The following is a 19,278-nucleotide window of genomic DNA, read 5'->3' on the forward strand; positions in this document are numbered from 1 at the left end:
GGGGGAGCGTCGGCAGCTCCCATGTGCTGGGAGCAGCCCCAGCCAGGCTGCGGGCAGCGAGGGCTGTGGGGCAGGAAAGGAGGTCACTGCTGGCGATCCAGAGGCTGCAGCTGGCCTGCGCGCAGCACAACCCACAGAATGCCAGCCGGGCTTTGGGAGGTTTTGCTGAAGAAAGCCCCTGCGTGACTCAGCCCATGGTTTGCATCTCGGGCCTTTCCCAGGAGCAGCCTGGTGTGTCCTCATCCACCTTCCTTTTTCTGGCCTCGCTTTCTCGGTGTCCCAAATCCTGGGGCTTCCCCTCCTGCCCACGTAATTCCCTCTCACGATCCTGCCTCAGCTCCCAGTGCTGGCGCAGCTCTGAGCCCCGTGTGCCCCTGCTCTGGTCCCTGCTCCAGGCGGCAGCTGGGGCAGGGATCAGGAGGGCTGGGGGGTGACAAGTGGGGTGGCCACCTCAGGGAGCCTCCAAGTGCCTCCTGGCAGCTCCGCACGGGATGGGAGCGGGCACGACTCCCAGCCCCAGCTCTCTGCAGACTCAGCATCGCCTCTTGCCCAAGATCTTGCATAAAACACAACAGGATTTTCTCACAGGATGGTTTGGCCCTTGGCAGAGGGATGGGAGGCTGGATCCTCCATGGATCTAAATGTGAACGGGCTCTTGGGCAGCTGGGCAAGGAATTGAAATGATTTTCCCCACATCTCCCAGCTCCGTGGCCGGGACTGGGAGACGAGGAGGAGCTCAGGGAGAGGAGGACACAGACACTCCTGCTTGTGCTTCACCCAGACCCCTTCCCAATGAAACAGATTTCAGATATCGATGTCAAGTCCCAGTGTGCTGCCAGTGCCTCAGCTCTTCCCGAGAGCCCGGGAATTTCCCTGGCTATTCCTGGCTGGAACCCAGCAGCTGCATTTCACTGCCGAAGCTCTGGAAGCCAATCTAACCATAACTGAACTGAAATTCCACCCTCACCCAGTGGCTCGTGGCCTTGTCCCCATCGTTTTGGAGCTCTGTCGTTTCTGTGAAGGGGTGGGAGACGGGATCATAAAAATATTAATTTTATCGTGGCTTTTTCATGGCTTTGAGAGATTTGGTAGCTTAAAAGGGTATGGTCAGGTCAGACTGAGCTACGCAAGAGCCATCAAAGCTTTTGTGGTTTTTTGGCTTTTTTATTCCATTGCCCTGGACATCTGCAACCTCGGCCTTGGCATGGGAACAGCTCAGCTCAGGTCACGGTTCCTGTGCTGTGCTCAAGCCGAGAAATGCTGAGCTCTCAGAGAGCTTAGCCCCAAAACTGCCGCGGTTTTGCACCAGAACTTCTTACAGATGAATCAGGGGCTGAACGGGGACCCGCAGCCCAGAGGGGACAATTCTGCTGCCGCTCAGGGCGAGCAGGAGGCAGGAAAGGCTGGAGCCCCTGGTGTGAAATGCAGGGGAGAAAGGCAGCCTGCTCCAGCATCCCCAGGCTGGGAGGGGACACCGGCTCCCTGAGGGAGGTGACACTTTGGCTCCTGTCGCTGCCTTGAGCAATCGGCAGGGCCAGGGCCAGGATGAGTCAGCCCAGCCCAGGCACATCCCTGGGAGGGGGCCCGGCTCTGCCCAGCTGGTCCTACCTGCTGAGCCCCCCTGACCGTGAGGCTGGACCCGCCAGGGTGGCATTTGGGGCACGGAGGGATTTGGGCATCGATCAAAGGCGTGGAGCTGGGCTTTCCTGGGTCCCCTCCCGGCTCCAGCCCGAATTTCCAGCTCCATCACGAACCCCTGCTCAAAAGCCGAGTTCTCCCATCAAGCGATTCTTTCTAATGGGGATAAAACCCCTCCCCAAAGCCCCGGGGCGGGCGCTGGTGCCAGCCTGGCAGGAGCTGCCCCAGGCCAGGGGCCACGGACGGCCCGTGTCTGCGTGCCCAGACTGGGGTGCCCCAGGCAGGAGCCGGCCAGCCCCGGCCCTGGGCACAGAGCCTGGGGGAGGCTGGGAGGGCTGCTGACGAGGACAGGCCGGGCTGGGGGTGCTGCAGCTCAGCCACCTGTTTTGGTTTGGCTTTTCCCCATGGCTACCAGTCCCTGTGCAGGGGCTGTGCCAGGACCCTCCGTGGTGGGGGAGACACTCCTCGGCCCTGGGGCACCCAGCCCCTCTGCTCCAATGGTGTTTGAGACACTAAAAATAAATTATTGGAGAGCTTTTCTGGGCGCCTCTTCAGGGATGCCGAGACTCTTCCACAGCCACCGGACAAGGACCAGGATGGGGATCGAGGTCCCGATGTCTCCCTGGTCCTTCCACTATCCTGTGTCAAGCAGGGGGACAGAGGGACCCCGGAGAACGCCCCAGCAGCACAACCCTCTCACAGGAGTGTCCTGGGGATCCAGGGCCTCCCCTCCTTCCCAGGCTGGAAAAGCTGCCGGACCGGCTGGGAGCTGGGGAGCACCAACCTCCCACACGGCCCAGCCACGCTGCAATTCCAGGGGCTGTTGAAATCAGTTAACTCCTGGGCAGCCAGGGAGAGCCCCAGGGATGGACAGACACCCCCGGTTACCCCGTCCTGGGCAGCAGCGCTCAGCTCCAGCCCCGCCACTCCCCAGTTTAACCAGTCCGGGTGTCCCCGGGCCGGGGCCGGCGCGAGCCCTCAGCTCGTTTTTCCCGTCGGCTGCCCCGGTTTGGGTAATTACAGGGCTGGGGCTGTTCCCAGGCTGGCAGGGCTTGGGGCCAGGGGGAGGCCAAGCTTTGGGGTCGCTCCGTGGGCTCCTCCCTGGGGGGCCAAGGCAGCACCAGGGGAGGTTATGACGGGGCTGGCCAGGGACTGGGGGGTGGCTGAGGGCCAGGGGGCTCACAGGGCTTCATCCCCTCTGCTGGGACCTGCTCCAGGTGTCCCAGCCAGGGTGGGCAGGTTCTGGTTTGTGCAGCCCAGGTTCCCACGGCAGAGCCCTGGCAAACCTCGTTACATCCCAGGCCAGCCCCTCGCCCCCTGGGCACCCACAATTCCTGCACCAAGGGGGTCACGGCCCTGCTCGTGCCTCATTTCCCCCAAAGCCCAGGGGCTGCTGGCACTGCACGGGCTGGGATTTGGGCTCAGGCCTGGCGTGTCCCCCCGTCCCCCTGAACTGGGGCGGCACGTCGTGAGTCAGGCGCGTTTCCTGCCGGCAGCCCAGCGCTGCCATCAAAGGCCGGCTCCTGCCCGGCCCTGCTGCCTCCGCTGAGCTCACAGCCCAGGGTGCCGTGACTCTATTTTATTGTAATGATTTTTCATGTTGAAACGCGCTGGCGGGGGCAGGGGGGAGCTGCGCCCTTGGCCTGGTGCCAGCGCCAGAAGTGCTGAGCTTTCACCTGTCCCGGCGCGTCGGGACCTTGAGAGGGGTGTCCCCACCCCGCTGACACCCCAGGGCTGTCCCCGTGTCGCTGCCCATGCGGCTTTTGTGGATTTTCCTCCTGGGACTGAGAGGAGCCGTGGGGGAGGACCTGGGCACGCACACAGGGGTGTCGGCGGCAGGTTTTGGGGAGCTGGGGTGGGGTCAGGGGGCACCTTGGAGCTCCTCGCGGAGCAGCCAGCCCTGCCTGGGGCCGCCCAAACCCTCGCCCCACGATGCACAGAGCCCTGAGCCCTCCCACGGGCCGCAGGTCGCCCCAGGACCCGGCTGGGGGACCCCGCTGCCCCCACCCCGGGACGGGAGGGGACGGGAGGCGCCCGGAGCTGCCCGGAGCTGCCCGGACATGTGCGCGGGGAGAGACGAGGCAGACGAGAGCAGAGGTGCAGGAGAAGGTTTATTGGAGACGCACAGAGGCTTCGGCAACACGCCCCCCCCTCCCGGAATGGGGGGGCTGCCCGGACCCCCCCGCGCCCCGGCCCAGCCCCTCACCTCCTCCTGTCGCAGCTCCAGCCCTCCGGGACGGGGGGTTTGGAGCTGGCACAAGCCAGACTGGACACCCCCCACAAAAACAAATGTTAAATAGTTGGGGTCTGGGAGCTCTCTGGGATGGAGGCGCCCCCTCTCCCTCTTTTCCCCCTTCCCAGAGCAGAGGATGGGGGAGAGGGAGGGAGGGACCCTGCCAAAACCACCCCCACTCCCAGTATCCAGGCTGGGGGGGAGTTGAGACTTCTTCCCCCCAAAACCAACCAAAAAAAAAACAAAAAAAAACCACCAAAAAAAAAAAAGCCACAAGGAGGTGCCTAAGGGTCTGGAGCTGGGGCAGGTGGGGCCGGTCCCCAGCTCGGCAGGGGACGTTCAGTTCTTGGGCTCTTCGCCAGCCTCGCCGCCGTCTTCACCAGCACACTCAGCTGTCCATAGCGTGAGGTTGTCCCTGAGCAGCTGCATGATGAGGGTGCTGTCCTTGTAGGAGTCTTCGCTGAGCGTGTGCAGGTCGCCCATGGCCTCGTCGAAGGTGGTCTTGGCCAGGGAGATGGCCTGCTCGGGGGCGTTGGCGATCTCGTAGTGGAACACGGAGAAGTTGAGGGCCAGCCCCAGGCGGATGGGGTTCGTGGGCTGCATCTCCTTTTTGCTGATGTCCATGGCCTCTTGGTAGGCCTCCTGCGCCTTCTCTATCGTCGACAGGCGGTCGTCGCCGCTGGCCACCTCGGCCAGGTATCGGAAGTAGTCACCCTTCATCTTCAGGTAGAAGACCTTGCTCTCGGTGTCGCTGTCCTTCTTGATGAGATACTTGTCCAGCAAGCCCAGGACGTTGTTGCAGACGGCGTTCAGCTCCTGCTCCACCTTCTCCCGGTACTCGTTCACCACCTGTGCCTTGTCGTCGCCCTCCTCGGTTTTGTGCTCGATGCTGGAGATGACCCTCCAGGCCGAGCGCTGGCAGCCCACCACGTTCTTGTAGGCCACCGAGAGCAGGTTGCGCTCCTCGTTGGACAGCTCGTCCCCGTGCTCCACCACCGCCTTCATGAAGTCTGCCATGTCCTCGTAGCGCTCGGCCTGCTCGGCCAGCTTGGCCTTCTGCACCTGCTGGTTTCTTGCCATGGCTGGGACGCGGGGCGGACACTTGGGCGAGCAGCGGGAGCCGTCGGAGCCTCTGCCGAGCGCGGCCGCCGGGATTCGCTTTTGGCTGGGCGTCGGAGCCTCGAGCGAGAGCAGGAGGAGCCAGCCAGGTCCAAGGAGTGTCCCTCCTCCTCCTCCTCCTCCTCTGCTTCCTCCCCGCCGAGCGCGGCCTTAAAAGGAAACTGGCGGTGAATCATCGCCCGCGGGCGGCGGGGCCGGGGAGGGGGCGAGGGGGGCGGCCAACGCCCTGCCCTCCCCGTGGGTGCGGCACCCCTGGGTGCCCCGAGGCTCTCCCCAGAGCCAACGCCCACCCCGGCACCCAGGAAACGCCCATCCCGCTGCTGAGAGGGCTCGGGAGGGCGACAGGCGCTGTCCTTTGGGGGGACGGGGCACACAGCAGCGCTCGACTCTTCCCCCCCCGGAGAAATGGGCCACGGGGTGTGGCCGCTAGTAACAGTGGGTTCCTCCCCCCCGAAAAAGTCATATCAGTGTCGTTTTTAACGTGGTGATTAACTCGGCAGTAATTGCGAGGGCTTGACGGGCAGGTATTTATTCCCACAGCGGGGACACCGAGGCAGAGGCTCCGCACCGCTCGCAGGCGCCGCGGGAGGGACCGGCCCGGAAAGCGGGGCACGGTCAGCCCCGGCCTTGGAGCCACGGCCCGGTGGGGCCGCCTGGACCCCCCGAAGGCGCCGCGGCGGGAGGAGCGAGGGGAGCCCCCATCCCCAGGGCCTTCCGCACCCCCGGGGGCGTTTGGCTGTCAGCGGGCAGCCGTAGCCTCGGCTTTTCGCTGAGGCCGTTCCGGGCTGGCCGCGGGCCGCGGTGGCAGCGCAGGGCCCGATAGGGATCTGAGCTGCGCCTTGCGCTGAGTTTCACTCGGAGCCTGTCGCCACACGCCGGGTGCGGCCCCGGCCCCGGCCCGGCCTTATCTCCGTGCGGGAGCGTGCGGGAAGGGCAGGGTGGGGCGGGCGGCTCCGCGCCAAGGGAAAAGGGGCGTTGGGATTCTTTCAAAGAGCCGGAGACGCTGCTCTGCTCCTCTGCTCCTCCCTGCCAACACCCGGCCGGGTTCCCCCCGCGCCTCCCGCAGCGCCCCAGTGGACCCTGCTGGGATGGAGGAGGCAGGAAGGACGGGAGGATGCTTTTCCCGACCGCTTCAAGCCCAGGAAAACGCCTTCAGCCTTCACATGGCCCCCTGTGCGCCCTGGAAAGGGATTCAGGGCCGTTCGGCCCTTCCCGGCCAAGCCCCGGACACGCGCTGGGGTTCGGGGTGCCCGGGGTGCCACCGAGGGGCTCCCGTGGCAGCACCGGGGGGTGTCCGGCCCCAGCAGCCTCCCCACAGCCCCTCCAGCGCCCGCCCGAGCAGCTCACGCAGCAATCGGAGCTCCTGCCCCAGGTGAGCCGATCCCGTGGGAGCAGGTTCTGCCCCGCGGAGCCGGGAAAAGGCGATTCCCAAAGGAGCGGCTGAGCAGGAGAACACGGCCCGTCCTGCCCCCTCTGCCCGGCACACACAAGGCAAACCCGCAGAGACCCTCCAAGAACTTCCATCGGGCACAAAACCCGCTCCCCACAGAGGGATTGGGGCCAAAGGGACACCCCAAGGTGCCCGGCCTGCCCAAATCCACCTCCTTCCCTTGGAAAACCACGGGCAGGAGTCCCTGGGTGGGGTGATCTGAGCTCACACTCCTTCGGGCAGCAAAACCCTAATTTGAGTCTAGGGTCTGCAGCGGCCAGTCCCGCCCAGGCCAGTGCCCGTCTCCAGCCCCCTGAGCCGAGGGCGGGCGTGGGCCGGGCCGGCAGGAGGCAGAGGATGCCCGTGGCTGTTCCCAGCGGCACTGGAAGGATGCTCAGAGCCCGTCTGGCCACCCTGCCCAGCCCTGCTGCTCCCCGCGGCTGCGGGGACGCCGCCAGCTCCCAAAAAACATCAGCGGACAACGCATTTTTCCGAGGGGTGCTCACGGCGCCCCGGGTCCTGCGGGCGCTGCCCATTGCTCCTTCCCAGCCGGGCTGGGCCCTTCCCCCGGCGCAGGAGGGCGCAGAGACGGCCCCAGGCGCTGCCACAGCCCCGTTTGGGAAGCGCCTGGCTCCATCCCCGCGGCTGATGGCAGAGCCGTGCCAGCCCTCCGTGCCTTCCCTCGGCTCCTGCTCGGGCCTGCCCAGGCAGGAGCCCTTCCCCTGCAGCGGCGGAGCAGAGGCAGACACCGAAGAACAGGAAATAGGAGAAACTTTCATTTTGGTACAAAAGTAAAAGGCGTAAACAGGCGGTGAATCCTACAGGGCTGGCGCAGGCCGGGCTGCTCCGCTCAGCTCTCAGCCCAGGGCGGCTGCTCAAGGTGCTGCAGGGCTGGAGCCCCTTCCCCAAAACCAGAGCCGTGCTGGGATGGGGCCGGCGGGGGGAAGCTGGCCCGGGGGGCTGCGGGGATGGACTGACGGGGTGAGAATTCCCATCGGGAAAAGTCCTCTGGCACACGGGCACGGCTTGGAGGGGCTGGAGGGCTCGGGGGCCGGTGCCCCTGGCTTGGCTGTGAACGCGTGATCCTGCTCCTTCCAGAACCCCGCTGGGACTCCGATCACGACATTCCAGCGTCCGCGGCGGGGAGACGCCGTCACCGTGTCCGCCCGGTGGCGCGGCGGTCCGTCCGGCGGCGGGAGAGCAGGAGCTGCGGTCATTGCAGCTCCTTCTCCTCCTCGGGGCGGCTGTATGGCTTTGGGCTCCCAGGCCGGCTCCCCGAGCGGGCCGGGAGAGGCTCCCGGGGCGGGGAGGAGGCGCACCCCGAGCGGAGGCACTGGAGGTGGTCATGGCTCCGGGCTCGGCTCCCGTGGGATGCGCCACGGGAGGCTCGGGCTGCTCGCGGCGCTGGATCCGCGCGGGGCGAGGAAGAGCACAGGGGAGGAAGAGAAAGAGAAAGAGAGAGCGTTAGTGGCAGAAGTGGAGGAGCGGAGGAGCAGCGGGAGCGGGGCGGAGCAGCCAGGCTCGCCGGGACCGGCCTGGGGCGGAGGAAGGGAGGAGGAAGGGGCTCCGTCCCTGCCCCGGGGCTCGGGGAGCTCACGGGGGCTGCAGGGAGGGGCGGAGGGGCAGCTCACGGCCCCCGGGTGACACAGGTCACCCCGACGTGCCCTGAAGGAACTTACCTTGGCCACGGGAGGAGGAACCGGGTGTTGCAGAGAGGAAAACGGGCAGAGGGGCCAGAGGGATCACTTAAGCCACGGAAGGGGTCAGGGCTGGGGGTACAGAGCTGCCCCGGGGGCCGCAGCTCCCTCCATACACCGAACCTCCCCTGGGCTGGGGTTTCCTCACACAACCAGCCCCGGGCTGCAGGAGCCTCTGCCATCCCCGGCCACACGGGTCCCACACTGTCCCACAATGTCCCACAATGTCCCACAATGTCCCACATGCAGCCAGCCTACCTCCAGCCCATGCCAGGGGAAAGCAAACCCATCCTCTCCTGGCAAAGCCTTCAGGTGACCCTCACACCCACAGCCCCAGCACCACTGCCCCCATGCTGGTGGGGTCCTGGTGGGGTCCTGGTGGGGTCCTGGTGGGATGGATGGGGCACACGTGGATGTCACACAGCCGGAGGGTGACGGGCCCCCAGGCCAGAGCTGTCATGCAGTGGAGACGAGATGGGTGGCTGGAGTGGGTGAGAGGGAGAAGGAAGCACTTTCTTACCAGCCAGCCCTCAGAAATCAGAGCAAACATCCGAGGAGGGGCAAATCCCGTCAGGCTGTGCAGGAAATGGCAAAGTCCTGGCAGGCATCCTCCTGGGGAAGACACCAGAGGTTATGCACCTCACACCTGCCGTGGGGCCAGGAGGGCTGGCACAGATGGGGAGCTCGGGAAAGGACACTGAGGCGACAACGGTGGGGAGGGGATGAGCCCCTGTCCAGCCCAGAACTGTGGGACAGCAAATTCCCCTTGCTCCAGCAAGAGTCACAGCAGGAGTTTCCAGGTGAGGCCTGAGCCTAACAGAGCCCAACTGGCACCTGAGAGATGCCAAACCCTGGGACACACCTGCCCTCTTCTGTCTTCAAGGAGGAAAATAATCATCCAAGCAGTTAACTCTTTAAAAATAGAATTTTATTGAGTAACAAAGGAACCTGGTTTAAATAAAAACAGAAGGAGTCTGGCCCCTGGTAACCCCCCTCCTCACTGCTCCTCTGCCATCCTCCCGGCACAGGCACTTGCAGAGTACAAAGCACGATGCTGGTGAACTCAGGGGGGCTGGGCTGCCCCCCAAAATGTGCTGCCCCTGCCTGAGGCTGCAACTGGTCTGTCTGATCCAAGGAAACCTGACAGGCAGCTCGGCACCGTGAGCCTCTGCCCTGGTGCCCACGTGCACAACGCTCCCTGCGCAGGACACAAAACGTTCTACGTAGAAAAAAAGTCCTACAAATTGTGCAAAAAATATCCAGCAGCTTGTAATAACACGATTCAAGTATTGCTACAAGGTTTGTGACTCTCCCCTCAGCCCAGGGACACAGAGCTGGCTGCCTGGGTGCAGAGGGTGCCCGTGGATGAGCAGCTCCCGGGGCACTGGGGACAGCCCAGGGGACACTCTGCTGCTCAGCAGCCCAAACCAGGAGCACACCACGAGCTTCTCAGAGACCAGCACCCCCTCACTGCTTCCTCGGGGAAACTCCACCTGGGAAGGCTGTGCCCCCCGGGAATTCACACTGTTCTGTTGCTTTTGGTCTCCCACAGACAGCACACGATCCTGGGAAGCTCCAGTTCCCAAACCTGACCCCTCGTGACCTGCATCTCATGGCAGTCAGAGAGCACAGAGCGTTCCTTCTGCCCCAACACAGGAGGGTCCCCTGGCTCACGTCTGTGCTGCAAAATGTGTCTGACCAACTGGCAGGGCCAAAACACAGCCCCAGCCGAAAAACAGAGCAGCAGGGATCACCCAGGACATCCTCACTTGCCTCCAGGAGCCAGAGTCCTCCCAAATGAATAGCCCAACTTACCGAGGCACAGCAGCCTGGGCAAAGGGGGAGCTGCTCCAGCCCGAGACAGAACAGCCCTTGCAGGTGGGCCAGGGGAACAGGCTGTGTTCCTGGAGCTAACAGGGACACCAGGCAGACACCACCTCCCCAGCCCAGCCCCCAGTGGGAATCGTTTTTCGGTGCCCACCTCCCACCCTTGGCCCACCTCATTCCCAGCAGGAATCACAGCAATGCCCTGGAGCTCTGGGGACTCCCCAGGGACCCCCTGCACGAGTCCAAGGCTCCCACAAGCTGTTGGGCTCTGTCAGGAAAAACCCCTGACAGGCCACATCACAGTGAAACAAATAAACAAAAAGTAATAAATAAATGTATAAAAAGAAGGCAACACATGGCTCGAGTCTTTGGCAGCTCTGGGTCCCAGGGCTGTCCCCCCTGAGGCCGGGGATCACACAGGGGCAGGCACTGGCTGGAGCAAGGTGCAGGCACAGCAGGCACTGGGAACATCACAGCACTGCTAGGGAATGCCTCCTACCATGCTGGTGTCAGTTTTGGCTCCAAGGGAAGGGATTTCACTCTTGGGACTGGACGGGGTCCCGATATCTGGCTGGATAAATCCTCTTCTGTCTATCAAACTGGAAAACAGGAAGGGAACAGGAGTTCAGGGAACAAAGCCTGAAGCTGGGAGCTGGCAGGCCACAGGGAAGGCTTTTCTCCCAGGAGCTGCTGAGCACAGCACAGGCAGGATGCTGGAGCACAGGGTTCCTGCCCAGCACGTGAGCCACAGACCCATCCCATGAGCCACAGACCTGCCCCATGAGCCACAGACCCATCCCATGAGCCACAGACCCCGTCCCATGAGCCACAGACCCATCCCATGAGCCACAGACCCCGTCCCATGAGCCACAGACCTGCCCCATGAGCCACAGATCCCGTCCCATGAGCCACAGACCTGCCCAATGAGCCACAGACCTGCCCCATGAGCCACAGACCCCGTCCCATGAGCCACAGACCCATCCCATGAGCCACAGACCCCGTCCCATGAGCCACAGACCTTGTCCCATGAGCCACAGACCCCGTCCCATGAGCCACAGACCTGCCCAATGAGCCACAGACCTGCCCAATGAGCCACAGACCCCGTCCCATGAGCCACAGACCCCGTCCCATGAGCCACAGACCCCATTCCATGAGCCACAGACCTTGTCCCATGAGCCACAGACCTGCCCCATGAGCCACAGACCTGCCCCATGAGCCACAGACCTGCCCCATGAGCCACAGACCCATCCCATGAGCCACAGACCTGCCCCATGAGCCACAGACCCCGTCCCATGAGCCACAGGGAGCTCTGAGCCACCACAAACCCAAAGGGGAACTGGCCAAAGGGCTTTACAACACGAAACCAATGTGAAAGAGGAACAAAGTGCAGTAAAACACTGTTCTTTTCCCCACAAGCTCCCAGCCTGGCTCCCTGAATGCTCAGCTCGACCAGCTCTGAAGGGCAGCACTGCATTTTGGCACCTCTGAACCCACTAAAGGGCCACTGGGGACACTTGAGAGGGCAGGGCCTGATATCAAACACAAACCAGATTTTGCTCTGCTGCTGTTACACCGAGTTAGCACCCCTGAGCTGCTTCACCACTCCAGACTGGATCCTCCAGGGATCCCCACATGCCCAGGACAGGCTGGGAGCTCCAGGCAGGTCCTCAGCTCAGGAAGAGCCGGGCAGGGCCTGACTCTGCCCAACTGCACCATCTTGTGACGAAGCTGCAGCTGTCCTGTGCTCAGAGAGAGCCAGGGAGGAGCCTTTGGGGGATACTGAGCACTCCTGGTCACCTCAGGCTTGGAGAAGATCACCCAGATCACCCCATTGCAACCCTTGGGGACATGGGCCTGTACGGGACTGACCAGCTGCTGCCGAGTCCTTTGGTGCTGTTCTTCCCCTTACCCAACTGCAGGACCTGTCTGATGCTCAGGTTCCAAGAAACAGCTACCACTGACCCAAATTCATCCAGTTCCTACACAGCTCATGCCCTATTCATCCACCTCCAGCCTTTCTCTGCAGAGAGGGAAGCTTTCCTCCTCCCCACCAGGGCAGATGTGTTTGTGCTGACACGGACATGACAGCTCTGTCCTTGCCAAGGCTCCTCTCCCACAGCAAGATGCAATTCCCAGTGCCCGGAGGTCACAGGCTCTTACCTGGGGTGGAATGGTCCACACAGCACTGCACAGCAGTTTGTGAGGATGCTCTTATGGCTGTAGGGATTGGCAAACTCCGAGCCCCTCTTGTTTGACCAGGACCCTTTGATCTGAAAGGGAGGGACACAGATCAGGAGGGGAAGGACGTGAGAGCAGACAGGGGCACCGCAATGGATCCTTGCAGGGGTGGGAGGTTTGTCCTAGAGCAGAGGGAGGACGCCTGCAGGCACAAACAGCCTCGTGCTGCCTCTGCTGAGGTTCAGCCCTGCAGCTGCAGAGCTCCCGAGCTGTGCCCTCCCCGCGCTGTGCAGCAATGTCACTGTCACCACTGCCACCACTGCCCCCGCTGCCACCACTGCCCCCACTGCCACACCAGCCCCATCCTCCTCCTCCCCTCGTGGTCTCCAGGGTTGGCAGCCCCTCAGAGCAGGGCTGTGGTCCCTCAGGCTGAACAAACAGTGAGGGGATTCCCAGGGCAGAGGCTGCTCTGTCCCCACCCCAGCAGCTGCCCCGGGGGTGGCACAGGGGGTGGGCAGCTGCCACATCTGCCCCAGGCTGCACTGAGCCACCACCAGCACATCCACCTGCACGTTTCCTCCTCCTGTTTTACTTCCTCCCCCAGCTGCAGCACCAGGCTGGAGCCACGGGCCACTGGTGCCCCCAGTGCTGGGGTACAGACTGTGAGCTCCACTCACACAGCCCTGAGCAGTTCTGCCACACCTGTGAACGTAAGGTGGAGGGGAAAGGGGGAAAAGCAAAACCAAAAGGGATGCAAACACGCCTTCTGCAGTGCTGGAAGCTCCCAGCAAGGATTACAGGTACTTCTGGCCAGGAGGGCAGATTTTGATTCTGAGGATCAGACAGATCCTGCTTTTCCATGCAATCTGCCCCACTCAGGGCACTCCTTTGGTCCTTGGAGTCTGTGCACAGCCCAGATTTGAAGGTGATTCTCATCAGATGTCTGTACGTCGTGTGCTAATTAGAGATGAGGAACTGCCAGACACAAAGGGCCTGGCCCAGGGTCTCAGAGGAAACCTGTGGTTACACAGGATGCTGAATTCACATCACCAAGCTCACACCCAAACACTCCCCTGGGCCAGCCTTCCTTTTTTAATCTCACAGCTCCTCATTTTAAGCAAGGCCACAAACAGACTGGAAAAAACACACACGTGATGGTTCTAATTCAGCCACCTGAAAGTGCAGCCGTGGGCACAGGCTGTTTGCTCTGCACTGCGTTATCACAGGCAGTGAAACACTGCACTGAGGCAGCCAAAAACTCCCTTAAAACTTGCTCAGGACGGGTCCTGGGCAGCCTGGCAGCAGGACAAGCATCCAGGTACTTACATCTTCGTTCGTCGTCAGGTTGGAGGCGACTAAATAAGTGTGAAAACCTGAGAGGCCCAAAATGGACCAGACTGAGAAAAAGCAAATCACCAGCTCCAGCACAGTGAAACAGAAGTCAAGGAAGTCTCTAGGAACAAAACCATTCCACAAGGAGAGGCAGAGGACTGTCTGGGGAGGTTTGGACAGGCTTCCCATCCCCCAGGCTGGTCTGCAGGGATCCACCAAGGCACAGCCTGCTCCAGCTCTTCCCTTCCCACCTCAGCTTGCAAACTGGGAAACAACTTTGTCACCCACCCTCAGTGCCAGGTAGCCAGGGGACTAAATTAATTGGGGAAGGGACACCAGGGTGACCTGCAAAGAGCTCCTGGCCCCTCTCTGTTAGTGATTAGGGGTGCTGGGCACCCCAGGCAGCTGCTGCCAGCAGAAGGATATCTCGCAGGGGTTGTCTTCAGGGTGGCCAGGAACCCGTCCCTCTGAGAGCCTGCAAAGCAAACAGAGCAAGGACTGGCATCCCGGCGGGCAGCCCTGCCCTCCACGGGCCGCGTGGATCTGTCTGTCTGCCCGAGGAGCATCTGCAGCAATGTCACTGCACGGCCACGCAGGTTTGGGGCTGGGGGGAAAGTCACGCTCCCTGCCAGGGGAAGGGTGGGGCACCAGCAGCTCAGCTGCTCTGGGGACACCAACGCCGCCCCCGGCTCGCACAGCCCCGGCGCTGCGAGGCACAGAGCACCCCTGGGAGCCCCGAACCCCTCCCCTGCTGCCCCCCAGAGCCCTCCCGTGCGTGTCCCCAGGGGCAGGCCCCGAGCTGCGCTGGCAGCCCCAGGCCGGCACTTACGCAGGGTGAGGTGGGTGACGACGCAGGCGAAGATGAAGGCGGTGAGGAAGGACAGGGACAGGATGAAGGCGTAGAAGTAGCGGTAGTTGCGCTTGCCCACGCAGTTGCCCACCCAGGGGCAGTGGTGGTCGAATCTCTCTGGAACAAAGGCTCCTGGTGAGGGGGGCCTCCCAGTACCTCTCACCCAACACAGAGCAGGCTCTGCTCAGCCCCCCCAAAAGGAGGAGCTTCAAACGCACCTTCCCCCTGCACCCCGAGGGCAGAACCTGCCTGCAGCAGTGCAGAGGCACCAAGTTTCCATGGTGTCTGTACCAGCCTGGGGACAGCCAGGCCACACGCAGCCAGGACCTGCAGCAAACCTTGTGTTTGTGCAGGCCTGCATTGCATTTTACAGAACCCTCCTCCCACAGCCAGGGAAAACACAGCCATGGAGTCTCGGATGTGCTGCCCTTGCCCTGAGCCACTGCACTAGTGCTGCTTTCAGTTTGGATGCAAAGGAGACAGACCATGCGGTATCCTGTTTTATAATCCTTACGAGAAGCAAAAAGCAATCTGCCCAGGAACACAAGTGACAGATCAGTGCCAGGACCAGAGGGAATGACTGGAGCTGTGTCAGGGGAGGGTCCGGCTGGAGATCAGGGAAAGGTTCCTCCCCCAGAGGATGCTGAGCACAGCGCCAAGGCTGCCAGAGCTCCAGGGATGCCCAGGGTGGGGTTGTTGGGGGTCTGTGCAGGGCCAGGGGCTGGACCCATGATCCCTGTGGGTCCCTCCAGCTCGGGATCCCTGTTATTTCTTCCCCCTCTCCCCAGGCCGCTCACCCACGCAGTTGTCGCAGACGCTGCAGTGCGACGTGCGCGGCGGCCGGAACATCTTGCAGGTGTAGCAGTACTTGAGCTTCACCACGTACTTGTTGATCACCACCTCCATGGTGCGGGCCGGGGGACGGTACGTGGAGCTGCCCATGCTGTCTGCAGGGACAAGGAGGGACACTCACACCCCTGGGCCACCCCCAGCTGCCTCCTGGCAGGGGCAGGGGCTGGCACACTGGCTCTCCTGGCTCCCACAGGACACGAGGCAGGATTTGCTGCAGGGTGGGCAGCCAAGAGCTCCAGTCAGCTCCTCGCATTATTTATGGCCTGTCTTTGTGCAGTGGCAATGCTGCTGGGTTGCCAAGAGGAAGCAATAAGCGCCCAGTGCTGTGGGAATGTCAAGTAATTTACAAACAGTGAGTGTGAAGCAGCAGCCCAGGGACCCCAGCTCATCTCTGCCTGCCCGGCAGGTCACAACAGGCAGCCTGGCTGTGAAGGCACAGGTGGCTCTGCCGCAGGAGCAGGAGCATCCCTGCCACTGCCAGCACGCAACCTGTGTCACCCCACAGCTGCAGCTCTGCCAGCCTGCAGGGACTCGCCTCCGCCACCCTGGGGAAGGACAGCAGCAGGTCTCGAGTGCTCCAGCACATTCCCTGGAATTTGACATATTTGTGTTTGTAGCACAAGAGGATTCCTCCTCCTCCAGGTTTGAATTGAGGGTTTTTAGGGGCACTGCCAGTCACATGTCTGTGTGCTGGCACTCCGTTATTCCCTGGGGGCTGGAGACAGTTCCTGTACACAGCAACAGCTGGAAACCCCCAGTATCATGTTTGCAGTGTCGGGGGTTATTCCTTTTAGTCACTCCCAAAAAAGTTCCTTTCCAACTGTGAGGAGTTCTTTGAAAATAGTGACGCAACAGTGAGCATGTTAAGAGGATAATAAGTGGATTATATTAGCAGTAACAGCTGGCACATCAGGCAGCATCTGCAGCCAGATTACTGCTTTAGGCCCTTATAAATAGAAACGTGGATCAGCACTCTGGGGATATTTAAAAACCATTTTTAAAGTCAGATGTACAATTACTGCCTTGCGTCTGTCTTCAGCGGGACAGGTTCAGGCTGCCTCACATCAGCTTTGCTAAAGCCTTTGTTCCAACCTGCCACAGCTCCTGGATGCAAACACCTCCTTGGCTGCCCCCAAACCAGCGTGACAGAGCAGTTTTTAGAAGAGGACAAACATTAGCCTGCTCTAAAGAACACCTTGCAGCACAGCAGGCTCAGTGGCAAATCACAGTATCAAAAAGCATTAATTATCCTTCAACTCTGCTGCCTGGGAAAGCGCTGGGACTGAGCAGGAACAAAAAGCACCTGAGCTGCCCTGCAGATCCTCTCTGAGGCACTGCCCGCTGTGCCAGAGGAGCTTATTGCACCTCTCATCACGACTGGTAAACACTGTCAAGCCTCACAATGTGATATTCTGGATTTTTCTCCCCCCTGGAGGAGAAAAGACCCAAAAGACCCAAAGGAGCCAAGACCCAAAAAAGGGGCCTCGTTGAGCCTGGAAGGTGCACAGACACACAGAGAGAGGGATCAGAGCTCTCACCAATTCGCTTCTCCAGGTCTGCAGCCTCACTGGGGGTGGCTCTGGGCAGGATTCCCGGGTCCCTGAAGCTGGTCTGGAGCAGGCAGCTGACCACAAAGAAGAAGAGGACGGCGGCGATGATGGGGATGGCCAGGGTGAGGTGACTGGCAAGGAAGGGGCAGCTGTTAAAAGAGAAATCAAGTGGAATTGTTATCAGTCATTGCACAGACCTGCTGTTAGCTGGGACACCACCAACCACCACGGGGTAGTGGGCTCAGCAGTGACCTGGGGCTGTTTTTCCAGAGATGGGGACTGGTGTGATCACACCCCAGGGCAGGTGGCAGCTGGGGACAGCAGAGGACACAGCCCTGCATACACAGAGCCACTGTCCCCTCCTGCAGAGGACTGATCAGCACTCAGAGCCAGCACGGGATGGGCTGCCCCAGTCCTGACGGCTGCAGGCAACGCTCGGGCTCTGCAGCACTCTGAGAGGATTAAGCAACTTTTGTTTCACCTCCCCAGCTCAGCTGTCCTGAACAAAGCACCCACCAAGCAACAAAACCCCTTCAGTTCAAGCCTGAGCCCCTCAGCCTCGACAGAAAGGTCAGTGAAAGGAGACCTGAGCTTGTTGTCAGCCCTTTCCTGGGAGAACCTCCAGAGCCCACTCTGCCCCACTACGGAACAGAAATCTTGGAATCCCCAAATGGTTCGGTTTGGACCTTAAAGCCCATCTCATCCCACCCCTGCCAGGGCAGGGACACCTCCCACTGTCCCAGCATGGCTCCAAGCCCTGTCCAGCCCGGCCTTGGGCACTGCCAGGGATCCAAGGGCAGCCACAGCTGCTCAGGGCACCCTGTGCCAGGTTTTCCCATAGAAACCATGAAGTGCAGACATAGACAAGATGTATTTGCTGTACACCCAGCAAACGAGCCTGTGCAACAGAGGCATCCTGCTAAAATAACAACTCGGTGAGCCCCAGGGCATCTTCAAGCACGAGAGAGTGACTCGGCAAGAAGAGAGGCAGAGCAGATGTCCTGCATCCCCTGCCCGGCCACACAAAGCCGTCCCTGTGCTGAGCTGCCCGCCAGCCCCAGAGCCGGCAGAGAGAGCTGGCAGGGCACGGATGATGCTGAGAAAGGCGTTTTTACATCGGGATGCTGCGCCCGCTTCCCGCAGCCGCCTGTCCCTTTCAGCTCATCTGACTTCTCAGAACCTCTAATCCGATCAAGTACTTTCATCTCCCCACCAGCAGGCTGGGGCAGCTTTCCCCCGAGACTTGCAGGGATAACGCCGTGATCCAAAGGCAGGCGTGGCCCCCGCTCCAGGGAAAAGCGGCTCCCATCCCTCCCGGGACAGGAACGGAGGCAGGACGTCAGAACCCTGCAAGGTGTCAGGAACCCACGGTGCTGCCAGGGCAGCACGGGACACAGCGGGATGCTCCTGGCTCTCCGCTCCCTCCGGCTGCAGGAGCTTCCCTGGACCAGCTTTCCAAAGGAAAGGGGACTGGGGGGGAGCAGCTCCCCCTTCCCCAGACCCAGCTGCACAATGGGGGCCGAGCCAGCGCAGCCCCCGAGGGGTTTCACCATTTAGAAGAAACACTGTTCCAGTGGTGGACAAAGCCCCCGAGCCTTGCGGGTTTCCTGGGTGCAATTTTGGGCCAATTCTCTTCTTGGGAGCAAAAGGGGAGACCTGGGGGCTGTATTTAGAGGCCGGGGGGGCATCCTAGGGGGATGTTAAACCCCTTCCTGCGGCCAGACTGAGCAGACAGGGTGCAGGAGAACCCCTGCGCCCCATCAACACACCCGGGGACGGGTGGCGGGGCAGTGACTGCCGGCAAAGGGGGTCTGGGGGGCTGTACCGCGGGGAAGGGCTTGGGGGGCAACGGGGAGAAGGGACAGCGGGGACCCCACGGGGCGAAGGTGACCCCCAGCCCGCCTCCCTCCCAGCACGGGGGCCGGCGTGGGCGGCCGGCCAAGCCCGGCTCCCCTAAGGCCGGCCCTAAGGAGGGCACCAGCGCTCCGGCAGCCCCGAGGGGAGGCCCCGAGCACGGAGCCCGCAGGGCCCGGGCCCGCCGCCCCACACTCACTCGAAGGCGAAGAAGAGGCCGCTGGTGGCCAGGATGAGGCCGAGCGTGAGGGCGAAGACGCCGCTGTGCCGCGCCAGCATGAGGCGGCCGCCGCAGTAGAAGCGGTTGCGGCCCGGGAACACCTCCCACTTCCTGCGGGGCCGCCGCGCCGCTCCGGCCCGCGGGGGAACGGCGCCCGCCGGCACCGGCGACCCGGCCGGGCCCGGGCCTGGCGTCGCCGCCGCCCCGGGCGGGATCTGCCGGTACTCGCAGTCCTTCATGGCCCCGCCGCGGCGCCCGGAGCCCCGGCCCGGCCCCGATCCCCGGCCCGGCCCCGATCCCGGTCCCGCCCCGCCCCGGGTCCGCGGCCCCGCCCTGATCCCCGGCCCGGCCCCGCCGGCCCCGCCCCGATCCAGACCCCGCCCCGCCGGTCCCGCCCCAATCCCCGGTCTGGCCCCGCCCCGCTCCCCGCCCCTCCGCACAGCGCCCCCTGGCGGCCTCGCCGCCGCACCGGGAGCGGCGCGGGCTCGTCCCGGCACCG

At 62.6% G+C, this 19,278-nt stretch overlaps 2 protein-coding genes across 5 annotated transcripts; both read right to left on the reverse strand.

Moving 5' to 3' along the window:
- Positions 1-3,736: 3,736 nt before the first annotated feature.
- On the reverse strand, positions 3,737-5,039 carry SFN (stratifin). Its single transcript, XM_066204306.1, has one exon. It carries the CDS (start codon positions 4,949-4,951, stop codon positions 4,211-4,213), a length of 741 nt encoding a protein of 246 aa, XP_066060403.1. The 5' UTR covers positions 4,952-5,039; the 3' UTR covers positions 3,737-4,210.
- Positions 5,040-7,179: 2,140 nt separating this feature from the next.
- Positions 7,180-19,074, reverse strand: ZDHHC18 (zinc finger DHHC-type palmitoyltransferase 18). 4 transcript variants are annotated; one of them, XM_066204479.1, is made up of 10 exons: positions 18,759-19,074; positions 16,694-16,854; positions 15,101-15,250; positions 14,283-14,420; positions 13,880-13,928; positions 13,448-13,550; positions 12,104-12,213; positions 10,443-10,542; positions 8,375-8,598; positions 7,180-7,823 (listed from the first exon to the last, which is right to left on the reverse strand). In XM_066204479.1, exons 1-9 carry the CDS (start codon positions 19,016-19,018, stop codon positions 8,533-8,535), a joined length of 1,137 nt encoding a protein of 378 aa, XP_066060576.1. In that variant the 5' UTR covers positions 19,019-19,074; the 3' UTR covers positions 7,180-7,823; positions 8,375-8,532. The 4 variants fall into 4 exon arrangements, with proteins under 4 accessions (XP_066060576.1, XP_066060577.1, XP_066060575.1 ...); XM_066204480.1 differs by lacking the exon at positions 8,375-8,598 and adding an exon at positions 8,637-8,728; XM_066204478.1 differs by having other exon boundaries at positions 7,180-8,598.
- Positions 19,075-19,278: the final 204 nt, after the last annotated feature.

The sequence above is a fragment of the Chamaea fasciata genome, unplaced genomic scaffold, assembly GCF_029207755.1.
Source record: "Chamaea fasciata isolate MVZ Bird 193981 ecotype frontalis unplaced genomic scaffold, bChaFas1.0.hap1 SCAF_26, whole genome shotgun sequence".
In the NCBI taxonomy this organism is placed as follows: Eukaryota; Metazoa; Chordata; class Aves; order Passeriformes; family Sylviidae; genus Chamaea; species Chamaea fasciata.

Bases quoted from the DNA above. Each gene is read 5' to 3' on its own strand.
- SFN (XM_066204306.1), bottom strand. From the start codon at position 4,951: ATGGCAAGAAACCAGCAGGTGCAGAAGGCCAAGCTGGCCGAGCAGGCC.
- ZDHHC18 (XM_066204479.1), bottom strand. From the start codon at position 19,018: ATGAAGGACTGCGAGTACCGGCAGATCCCGCCCGGGGCGGCGGCGACG. The intron at 12,214-13,447 runs GTAAGTACCTGG...CCTCCCTTTCAG, and splicing joins ACCTGACGACGAACGAAGAT to ATCAAAGGGTCCTGGTCAAA. The intron at 10,543-12,103 runs GTAAGAGCCTGT...CCTGTTTTCCAG, and splicing joins TGTGGACCATTCCACCCCAG to TTTGATAGACAGAAGAGGAT.